The sequence below is a fragment of the Alosa sapidissima genome, chromosome 13 (assembly GCF_018492685.1).
Source record: "Alosa sapidissima isolate fAloSap1 chromosome 13, fAloSap1.pri, whole genome shotgun sequence".
Taxonomy (NCBI): Eukaryota; Metazoa; Chordata; class Actinopteri; order Clupeiformes; family Clupeidae; genus Alosa; species Alosa sapidissima.
In genome coordinates this window covers 3,951,527-3,963,564 of record NC_055969.1, presented here as the reverse complement: position 1 = coordinate 3,963,564, position 12,038 = coordinate 3,951,527, and the positions used below count along the sequence as shown (strand labels likewise).

Sequence of the window (12,038 nt, the reverse complement as noted above, 5' to 3'; positions counted from 1 at the left end):
CCATGTCAGTGTACAAACATAAATGTGTGTGTGTGTGTGTGTGTGTGTGTGTGTGTGTGTGTGTGTGTGTGTGTGTGTGTGTGTGTGTGTGAGAGAGAGAGAGAGAGAGAGAGAGAGAGAGAGAGAGAGAGAGAGAGAGAAAGAGAGAGAGTGTGTGTGTGTGTGTGTGTGTGTGTGTGTGCACATGTGTGTGTGTGTGTGTGTGTGTTCATGGATGTGCATATTTGCTTGTGTGGGAGTGGGCACCTTCCCTGTTTGCGCTTGTGTCCTCATGCCTGTCCCATTCATTTGTCACAGGCGCCGAGCACCGTCCGTGCTGCAGCATGGCGTGGACTCACCGGTGTGCTCCCAGCATGCTCGGCTGCCTCGCCAGCACCACACCGCACCACACCGCACCGCGCCACACCACACCGCACCACTGTGACATTAAAATAGGTCATCAGCGAGCCGCTGACACAATCAGACTCCCGATCTCATTATACCATATTTGGTCCACAGGCCATTAGCATACTGCCTGCATAAAGACAATGGGGTCAGTGTGCTAATTTATGAGGTAAACACCCCCCACCCAAAAAATAAAAATAAATAAATAAATAAACATACACACACACACACACACACGACGCCCCCTCTCCTTTCTGCACTCCCTCCAGCGTGTGGTACATCTCTTTACTTACTTAGACACTCCAAAATCCCACGCGGGCCCCCGACCCTCCTGAGGCCTTACTTTTGGAGCAAACACAACACCAACGCAAATGTGACAAGAACACAGAATCCAAAAAAAATCTCAAGAGCCAGAGGCTTGAATAGAAAAGAGGGCTCAGGAGTATAGTTGGGTAAGATGGCATCGTTTAGGGAGTGTGCTTGCGCCTCTTCCGAGAGCCGCGCAAGAGAAGTAGGGATTTTTTTTTTTCTCAAAGCTTTTTTAAGCCTTTGAGTGTGGAGAGAGGAGGCCTCGGACTCCGACTCTGGTAGGGTGCTGTAATTTTACATTCGGCTGCAGTGCCTTGCATACACAAATACTGCCCTCAGGCAAGATGTGACTGGACCACCACAGGGTTCATCTCTCTCTTCCTCTCTCTTTCAGACACACACACACTCTCTCTCTCTCTCTCTCTCTCTCTCTCTCTCACACACACACACACACACACACACACACACACACACACACACACACACACACACACACACACCGTCTCTCTTCCTTACACTTATTTCCCTTTTCTCCTGTTCTCTCTGTTGTTCTACCATTCCCCTCTCATACATACAGTTGTGATGGATACAGTTTCATGACTCTTCTGAATAAAGCAGTATTTAAAAAAAAGAAAACTCCCAACTGCCATACACATTCATGTGAACCCAGACGGCCAAATTATCTAAATTGAACCAAAAATCATTATAATCATTAAAAATGTGATATTTTTCTCCCCCTTCTCCCCTGTGCAACATCCCTATTTGTACAGAACTGAGTTTGTAATGACGAGCCCGGGTCCTTCATTGATTTGCCATCATTTCTGGGAGGGAGTTATTTCCTCTTCTGCTTTACAACGGTGCCAAACAGCCCCTTCAGTCATAAAGGAAATGAACCGACAGGTAGCACACTGACTGGTCATTAGATTTCCCTAATGACTCCGCCCGCCAACCCCCTATACAGACTGTTCAGTCAAAAAGATTTTAGAGACCTCTCTGTGGGTCGAACTGCAATGATATTTAGAGGAGTCTTTTATAGACCAGTGCCTTTGCTGCCAGCGAGACATCGGTGACTTATTTGTCTTGATTCAGGAAAAGTCAATATGTTCTTCTCAAGAGGATCGTCGCATGTTTTAGACTTTTATTCAATCATTTCTCCGTCTGCTCTCACTGTGATTTTCTATGGGTGTTTTCTGCGAGATGCTGGATGGGGGGTGTCAGTTTGAGGTGAGAGCCGCTCAAAGTTAATGGATGCAGAGTGGAGCTTTGCCTGAAGGAAACAATGTCTGTGGCACTGATTCATGTGAAATATCATCAAGGGGGAAAATAACAAGGATGTGCATGTCCTATATGGTGTGATCCAAGGGAAAAACATGTCTGCTCAGTCCTCTAACATCAAATGAGGTGAATCCATGATATTAAAAACATGAAATGCACTTTATAAAATGTGTGTTTAAAACATGAAAAAAGTCTTCATCTCTGACAAAAAAAACAGCACTCAAATCTCAAGCTTTCATGGCAAACATCTCAATGTCAGCTCAAGAAAGCACAACGAGATGCTACACCTGGATCAAAGAGTCATACCGTCGTGACATTTCATCGATACACAATTTCTGTGCCTTTGCATGAAGGCAATGCGTGAAGTAATCCCTGAAGAGAGCACCCCCCCTCCACACACACACACACACACATACACACCTCCCGTCTCATTGAGAACTCCTCATTGTTGTGCGAAGCACACAGCTCTTCCTGCTGACCTCTCCTCCTCTCTCTCTCTCTCTCTCTCTCTATCTCTCTCTCTCCCTCTCTCTCTCACTGTGCTTGCTCGGCTGTCAGAAAGAGGTAAATAAATAATGAAAAGCGTATCAATGCCATTAGAAAGGGCTGCATATTCCACGGCTGGCATTTCCCGAACCCAATCTCTCGTTCAGGCCGCATCACTCTGAGGGATCGGTGCGAGACATTAGTTAGCCTGACACATCTGACACGGGATTTTGAAATATTTCCTGGTAATCTTTTTGATTTATGGCGGCTTGTCCGGGTCAATCGTGAGCAATTGCAGATTTATCTCCACACAGGTGGAATTATTAATGAACCGCAATTTGCAGAGCTCCGGTGATGGTACCTACTGCTTTTGTAGTGGTGGAGGTAGTCTTCTATTTGCATGACAGCAGTACAGGTGCTTTCACCTGAGGCCTAACCAGATGTGACAACACATTTGGACATGACAACAAATACTCACAAACTCTTTTTCTTTCTCTCTGTCTCTCTCCCTTTCTTTCTCTCTCTCTCTCTCTCCCTCTCTCTCACACACACACACACACACACACACACTTCAACAACACACATACAGCACACATATTCAACCACTCTGGTGATTATGTTGAAGTACATTAAGATCCAGATTATATTCAACTTTATAGTTGCTGTAGAGAGAGTAGGCCTATGTAAGGATAGAACTCAGAATGCAGAAATACCACAAACCATTCCAGTAGCTAGCTGACATTTTATGCTAATATTTTTTTGTGTGTTGTCAACTTTTTTTTCTCCATGAGACGTGGCGGTGGTGTGGTGGTGGTGGTGGTGGTAGTATCTCAGGCTACTCTTGACTTCCTGCGTGCGTCTCTTTCACGCATGACTCATCGGGGTAGGTTACGCGAAGTGAAAGATCTTCAGTGGGCGCTCCTGCGCTCGTGCGCCGCAGACGTGAGTGAGGTTGGCACTTTGCCAGTTTGCACTACGTCTCCCTGACCCTACTCCAGCCTGACAGCAAGTCGCTCCTTGAATGTTGATGTCTTGTTTTTGGCCAAGAGCTACAGGGTTATTTATTTATTTAATTGTTTGTTTGTTTGGAGAATGTTGAATTTTTACAGCCTTTCTGCAAAGTCCTTGGAGACTGTGCATGTTTTTGTTTACATCATGGCTTTGCAACTGTGCAGAATATTTCTCATCTCATGTTTTTAATCTCTTTTCATTTCTCTCGCCAACACAATTTCAGGAGAAATTACAGTAACAGCCACGATAAACATTGTTTTTTATTCCCCATCAGTAGTAGCTCAAATAAGCACTATGGGCACATCACTGGCACCTGCACGTTGCACACATGCCTATGTATTTGATGTGAAAAAAACTACACACTCACAAAGATTAGGGGGGCAGGGGGTGTTGAGGAGAGAGAAATGTCCAGCCAGGGTTGTTGTGGCGAGCAACATTTGTCTGAAGCCTGGCCTTAGTCTGTGACATTTTATTATTGCTCTGGTTGAAGGGAAAATCAATACATATGCCACCAGGCAATTTGGGGCGCCGCAAATTGAGAAGTGACATGTGTGAGATGAGAGGCTTTGAGAGGGGGAAGATTTGCCCAATTTCTTCGTGGAGAGAGTGTGTGGCGCAGCGACGGAACGAAAAAAGCCAGAGCAAGTGCGAGAAAGACAGAGAAAAGACGAGTCACTTTTCTTGCTGTATAAGACACGGTGCCAGGACCACTAGCAAAGGGAGGATTAAAAAAGAAAGAGAAAATGTTTACCTACATGTTTAGCTAATGAAATCCTTCATGGTCTCAATAGAGTATTCTATCCCACTCTTAATGAGCATTTCTAGTCTACATTCACCATGCAGTGACATAGATAATGTCATCAGTTTACCGATAGAATGCCATTGGCTCTTGTGATTGTTGTTCATAGCTATTATGGCTTTTTGAGCAAATAAATGACTCAAAAGGCTCCCAACCTAGATATTATGGCTGTATTGTGTTGGATATAGGTTTGTTTATTACAACAGGTAACAATTAACAGTCTGTGTAATGACCAATGCACAGGCAGTTCCAATAATTCACCTCCTCATCATCCTGAATATTATACCTCGCCCAATTCCCATCCACAACTACAGGTTTCAGCTTGGTAAGGCATTACAGCAGAGCAATCAACTGCTGTTTACTGTGAAATGACCTGACCAAGATGAGCGACTGGAACATGCATCAACCATGTCCTAATGTCATGTCTAACAAAAACAACCTCACTGCGAAAAAAGCTGTACTGTGACACTCTGTCAGTAATGGTCATATTCACTCGCAAGAGTTGGTGCCTGAAATAGGCAATCAAACTAGGTGCATGTCACATTGTTAGAGCCCTGTTCAGTGGGAGGTGGTACCTATCTCGTCTGAGTCCACAGTGGCAGTAGGTATTTTCAGAGGCCATGCTGGGCTTGGCTTACTCTGGCACACATTAGATTGAACCTAATGCCTTGTGAAGTATTTGCATACTCCAGTGCAAATGGGCTATCACAATCAAGCTATACTCCTTAGTGTGTGTGTGTGTGTGTGTGTGTGTGTGTGTGTGTGTGTGTGTGTGTGTGTAGGCAATGCTTTAAATACCGTTGGGTGTCAAAGCTGTATCATCTCTGAGAATATTTGATTAAAATAAAGGACTCAAATGTGTGTGTGTGTGTGTGTGTGTGTGTGTGTGTGTGTGTGTGTGTGTGTGTGTAAGAGAGAGAGAGAGAATATGTGATAATATAGTTTAATGTAGTATATAAGATAGTATAATACCTCTTCAACTGTATCTCTTTTGTATTCATCTAATTCTAAGGGTTTTGTACAACAATGCAAATTGACTGTATTCATCATTAAGAAAATCACACCACTCCTAAACACATAGAATTCTTCACAAAAATGCCTCCCCTTACTTCCCAGAGTCTATAGCAACAGGGAACAAAAGTGTTTATATGTAGAAGAGATTCCAGGAGCCTGACAGACATGACTGTTATTTGAAAGGATGGAAAGACTGAGAAACAGAGAGAGGGAAAGAGGGAGAGAGGGAAAGAGGGAGGGAGGGAGAGATGCACAGAAGAGTGAAAAAAAATGCACAACAGTTGACAAGTGAAATCAAACACTAAGTAATTGCTCACAGATGGTAGAAACAAATGGCGGTTGTTGCTGCCGCCCGAAACATGAAATATGAAACGTGAAAGCTGCAGCGGGAGAACGCAGTTTGTCACCTCATCACAGGAAATGATTATTCTTCACACAGATCAGGGCCCCGTGCTCACCCAAGCACTACTCAAGTTTCCTATCGTCACACGGAAATATTCATTCACATTTATTTCACATGCATCTCACCCAAATACAATGTCAGCCATGACAGGTTAAACATTTAAAAAGCTCAGTTGGTGCTTACTGTGACTTACTATTGCCTCTGAATTTAAAAACTTCCTGAGTCAAAAGCCGTCTTAGTAGCACTATGGAGGGCAACATTTAATATGTCCTTTTGACGTGCTTAGGTGGCTAAAAGTGCTGGTTTCCATAACGTCCACATGGCCTCCTGTAGTCTGTAATTTACATTTCTGGTAATGGTTGCAAGGACAGCATACATAGAGCAGACCTCGGCGCAGGGATTTTTATAATTCCCTTGAAATGTCAGCGGTGTTAGAAAAATAATGTATGCTAAATGACTGCGGGCACAGCGGGCATGCACGCCCCCCAACCCCCCCCCCCCCCCACACACACACACCCAAAAACACACACACACGCACAGACACACACACACACAAACACACACACACACACACACACACACACACACACACACACACACACACGCACACACACACACACACACACACAATCACACACACACACACGCACAGACACACACACACACGCACAGACACACACTGGACAAAACCCAGGCGTCTGGCTGCACGCCAAGCCTTACCATGTTGTGTTTGATTAAACAATACAAATTCACGGATCCCCACCCAGCTACCACATACATGAGTCTTTCTCAAGCATGCCCCTTCCTCCATCTCTCTCCTCCTCCACCTCCTGCTCTCTCCTCCTCTACCTCCTGCTGTTTCTTCTCCTTCTCATGCAGTGCACTAATCTGGGGCAAAACCAAAATGTACTCAATTGTCAGTAGCACTACAACCACCAGCACCACATCAGTGAGTGTCTCCTGGCTGCTGCTGTGTTGTCTGAGAGAGAGAGGTCATTAGTGGCCATCACAGGAAAACAAAAGCAGGGGACTCCAGACAGGTCCTTGCCCGAGGTGGCGAACAGCTTGATCAAAGCCAAACGCGCTCTGTCTCTCTCTCTCTCTCTCTCTCTCTCTCTCTCTCTCTGTGTGTGTGTGTGTGTGTGTGTGTGTGTGTGTGTGTGTGTGTGTGTGTGCTCCTGACAGAAACTCAACATCAAAATGAATTCGGCCTTAATTCCAGGCATGTGTGGAGAGGCCAATAACACTTCGCTGTCATGAGGGATATCATTTGTAATTATGAAATCTGCCATTTGCATAGCATACTTAATAAACAGGATGGGCATTCATTTTCTATCCGTTGTAAACCAACCTTAAATTTCTTTTTGATGTGGTTGCGTATTGCAGTTATTTGAAACTCAATGTCACATTTATGAGGATATGTTCAATGTCAAAGAGTAAACTGGTGATTAATAATTTACGACCAACCCAGTTTAAATCTTACGCAACTCCCTTAAAACATCACTGGAGTAGATTCAAGCATTTAGAAAGTGATTGGAGCTCTGATGTAAACTAGCAGTAGTTTACATCAGTACCTAAAACAAGGTGAGACCACTGCAGCACAAAAACATAAAAACAAGTCTGGATCTCTGTATTCCACCCCCCACCCCCCAATCAGGCAGCGGTCCAAGAGAGAGTGAGACACAAAAACCAGGCGGAGAATACATTAAGACTTGAGCGTGATTCCGTGTGATGGGTGAGAAGGCAACTGCTTTAATCTGGGGGCCCGAGTCTCTTCAACCCCCTGGACCCCAAACCCAAATAATCCCACCCCCACCCCAAACACGCGCACACACACTCCCCGCTGCTGCATGCAGGGGCGTTACTGGTCGACTATCTGCACTGTGTCCTCCTAGGGCTGAGACGGAGACGAGACCACCAGTATGGTCATTAGCAGTGGGCAGGGGTGGGGGGAAGAGTATTGGCTGAGACAGATTGTAGCCCGGGGCAATGAGCAGCACAGTGCGGCGCGGTGCGGCGCGGTGCGTGGAGCGGAGCGGACCACAGCACACCGCTCAGTCTCTCCATCTCACCCTGATCATTAGTGCTTTTCTGCAGTCCTGGCCAGAGGACAGCATCTCTCCCCCACAATCCCATCATGCTCAATAAGCCATGGGTATGACTGTGTGTGTGTGTGAGAGAGCAAGAGAGAGGGGAACTAGGCTGGTAACATTTTTATGACTGTGTCAAGGAATCCTTGTTAAGATCCACCTTCATGTGTGCAAACGTCATTTCAGCTTGTGCATGTGTGTGTGTTCGCACAAGATAGTCTGGATATTGTATGATACAAAACTGTCAAGATCCAGGAGTCTAGATAAAGTACAAGCCTGAAGCATTTTGAAATTCTAATTTAAAAGTTAGCAGCAAATGTGTGATAGATTAAGTATGTAGAGCTATTAAATCTTCTTATTGTCAGTTAATTTCAGGCCTCAGTACAAAATACCATGCTGTTCCAGAAAGTATTACAGCAACATAAACGTTTGACTACAAATAATTGTAGCCTTGTTTTTCTGAAAGCCCTCATATGAATCATCATACTGTAAAGTGTGAGCACTAATGAAGTGAAATATGATTTATTGAAATATTTTCTTTTTAGTGTAATGAAAGGCAGAGTCGTCATTGTTTCTGTGGTAACTGTTGTTGGTGACTCAGCAGGCAAGTGACTCAGTTTGCTACAAAAGAGACAACAGTAAAGTAAGTTTATTTGCTTTTTTAAAACTACACAAGAGCTACACAGAGAGGAGTTACTGTCGAGTCCTCTACGTACCGTAGCATGATTAGAAATCAACACAAAACAATTGTCATCTGCCATTAGAATTATCTTTTCATCTTGTCATTTTTTTTCTCGTAAGTTCATCCATTTCCAAATGGTATACAATACAAAGAAAAGAAAAGGAGATACGAAAAAAGAGCTCGAGGAGTGTAAAGTAAGTCTACCCTGTCAAACAGAGCCTGGTATACACATTTGTTTACTGAAAGTCAATGTAATTTGTTTTCTGCTTTCATCAATTATGTTGGGGAGAATAAGTAGCAAAATGAGCAACATTCAAAATGTTCTTCAGTATTTATTTACAACAGTTTCACTGTTCTTCGTTAGTGTAAGAGCAAGCATGCCTGGTGTCATCTCCCTGCTACTGTTGCCTTTTCACACATAGAGTGTCTGCCTTGAAGACAAAAAACTCCCACAATGCATCTGGCATTAATTAACAGGATTAAGACATACACAACATTACATGAATAAACCCTGAAGTAATTACAATACATAAAAAAAAAAGCAGAGAAAAAAATAATGCACGTGATTACACTGAGAGGTAGTACGTGATCACTCTAAGATTTAGAATGTCAGATATCTAAATGAACTAAATGAGGTTGCCATTTCCAAACATATTTCTGGTACAAACATAAACACTGTCAGAAATTTGCTGACAACAGAGTTCAGGGAGTTTATTGTGTACTTTGCGCAAAACACACTTTTGGAATGTGTTCTGTATATACTCTCATAAAGCTAAGACCTGTTCTGGGAATTGCTCTCTTGTGTGAGTGCTGGTTCAGGAGCATGCCACACTGCCTGATCATGTCCTACACATACTGCTAGAGGTAGCTAGACTTTCTTTCTCTCAACAGTCGAGGCATGAAGTAGCTTCAAATGAAGTTTAGGCGAACTTGTTATCTCTCTAAAATAAATGAGGACACCCATTCTGTGGTTTATAACAGTTAAGCAACTAAGGATATTAATTATTCCCATATGAATAACAAGACAAACTTCATAAAACGTCTAACATTTGCTAAATGAATGAGCTGGACAGCCTATTACCCAGCAGAATCTGATTGGAGTATATAAGCTATTTGAGAAGTTGTAGAAGGGTAGAAGTTGCCCAGGCGGTATGAATTTCAGATCTGGTGTATAGTGCTGGTCTATCAAGCGAAATGGATAGTGTAGTCGTCCTTGTTGGCTCACTGGTGATAGTATGTACACAGGTAGGGGAGGTATGGAGCTGGCGAGGCTGTTGATGGGCTTCACAGCAGTGAAATGTGTTGACACCACTTTATTCTTCTTTCTCCAGCCTCCTTCTGAGTGAAAAACATGGGCTCTAACTTGACACGCAACCTCGTTGGAATCGCCAGACCTCAAGACTGACATTGAGAGTCAAATGGAATGTGAGACACTACAAGACAATAGCAATGACAGAATAATAAAATAAAAATAAAAAAAACCTCTGTTGGCAATCAGCAGGTGATTCCAGAAGCATCCGCATGTTCTTGAACCAGAGGCGCAGAGGCTCAGACTCTGTGGGTTACTTCTGCGCTCAACATTGGAGTTCAGGTGATGCCAAGGGTGGTGACAGCTCATTCATATTGTACATTTCTCCAGTCTGGGGCTCATCTTGGTCTTTAGTGTTGGGTGTCGGGGCATGGGGAGCAAAAACAATGTTGGGTTGCAATGCTAATATTAGCCTAACTGGTGGATCTGTGGCCCAAAGAAAAGAAAAAAAAATGGTTATGTCTACTTTTAGTCTACATTAAAATCCTCTGCAAAGTCCTTTTCCCTACTGAGTACAGTCTCTTTCCCAAAAGCCGGGAATCATGTAGGACACACATTGTATAAGTAAACTGAAAGTGTCTCAGCAACGTTATGGATCATATCCGCTGGGACATAAAACAGGGGAGCCTCTGCCAAGAACAGTCACAACAGGGGTCCAAAATGGCCGCCAGCGTCCATGTGAGAGCAGGTAGTAGTGTCTAGGAACGCAGCCAATCAGGACACCAGCAGCGCTGGCCAGGCCGGCGGCCCCAGGGAGCTGGCAGCCGACTGGTGTGAGGAGGAGGAGGAGGAGGAGGAGGAGGAAGAGGAGGCCAGGGGTGGGTTGGAGCGGGAACGGGGGCGCTGTGGAGTGGGAGGTCAGTTTGAGGTATCCGAGTGGACGCTGCCCGCCCCCTCTGTGGGCGAGGTCACGGAGGAAGGGGTCGGGGCATCGTGCCATCCTCCATTACCCTGGACAAAAAGAGAGAGAGAGGGGGAGGGATTAAACTTGTCCACTTTTATCATTTAAAAAAAAAGTCAAAAGAAGAGAATAGTAATTTTACCAACTAAAACAAAGTCAAATACAGTAATAAGTAAAAATAAGCAGTACCGGTAATAACAATGTTCTCACTAAAAACAAAATAACATGAAGTACAGACATAGCTGCAATCCATGCAAAGATAAAAGCTACGATCTCTCCCATGGGAAGCATACATCACACATGGTCACCACATATGCACCATAACAAAACATCACACGCGCACAGTGGGGTTCCACATACAGCTCCATACTGCACACACAGACACTAATTACATCAGCCTTTGATCCTGCCAGAACATCTTAGAACACGTCAGGCCTTTAGTGAAAGACAGCAGCAGCACATTCTGACTGCGTGGACTGTGTGGCATCCGGCTGAAGTGCTGAGGGCGAAGAATGCCCCCGTACGGTCGGGGACCTGACATCAGCAGGGCGAGTCTCTCACTCGTGTGTTTGCTCCAGCACGCTGTTTATGAGAGGCGAGAGGCAACGCGTGCTGGCATCTCTGCTGTGGCTTGTCGCAGCGTATCTTCATGCAGGACGACCGGCGAGGGAGCTGTGAGGGTGTGGGGGGAACGCTAAGCGCCTCTGACGGGTGAGGGCTTTTTCACCCCCTACCCTGTTATCAGAAGGGCAGCACAAACACTCCTCTGACCCAGTGTAAACACATGGATGGGATACATGAAGTCATTTTGGAATATATATATATGACGTATTTCCCACACAACCCTCTGACCCATCAGCTGACCCAATGTAAACACATGGAGGGGTATATAAAGTGTAAAATCATCAGAATATATTTATAGGACGTATTTCCCATAGGAAAGGAAGGAGTTGCATTTAAGTGCTACATTTTACCGCATTCACAATCTTTGAAAATGTGACTAGTACGTACACATATCAATTAGGGGGAGGCTTTTTAGAGCGCTGGTCTGAGATTGCATGTCCGCGTTTGCTTTGTGTGATGCGGAGCACTGATGACTAACATGTCTGGCTCATACCTCCACAGGGTTCAAGCCCATGATCGTGGCGAAGGCGATGGAAACCAGCTCTTCTCCCAAGGACATGAGCCGCCATGATTGCCACAGTAGCTTTGCTTCAAGGCTTTGAGATGGAGGTTTATCTTGTCCTCGGTTACATGTGTGTATATGGCTGAGTCTGCTGTCATGTACTTTGATGATCATTTTTAAGGCCTATCTCTTCCTTCTCACTGAGGGTATGCTACTGAAGTGGGTTTGGTGTGCATCTATGCCATGACC

General features: G+C 44.6%; 1 protein-coding gene across 4 annotated transcripts in view; it reads right to left on the bottom strand.

Annotated features, from left to right (window-relative positions):
• Nucleotides 1–8,405: 8,405 nt before the first annotated feature.
• pbx3a (pre-B-cell leukemia homeobox 3a) overlaps nt 8,406–12,038 on the bottom strand; it is a 47,062-nt gene continuing 43,429 nt past the window's right edge. For 3 of the 4 annotated variants that reach the window (XM_042060290.1, XM_042060289.1, XM_042060291.1), the window contains one exon: nt 8,406–10,713. In XM_042060290.1, the coding sequence (XP_041916224.1) occupies nt 10,621–10,713 (93 nt within the window). In that variant the 3' untranslated portion in view covers nt 8,406–10,620. The remainder of the gene's footprint in view (nt 10,714–12,038) is intronic. The other variant, XM_042060292.1, reaches the window with a different exon arrangement.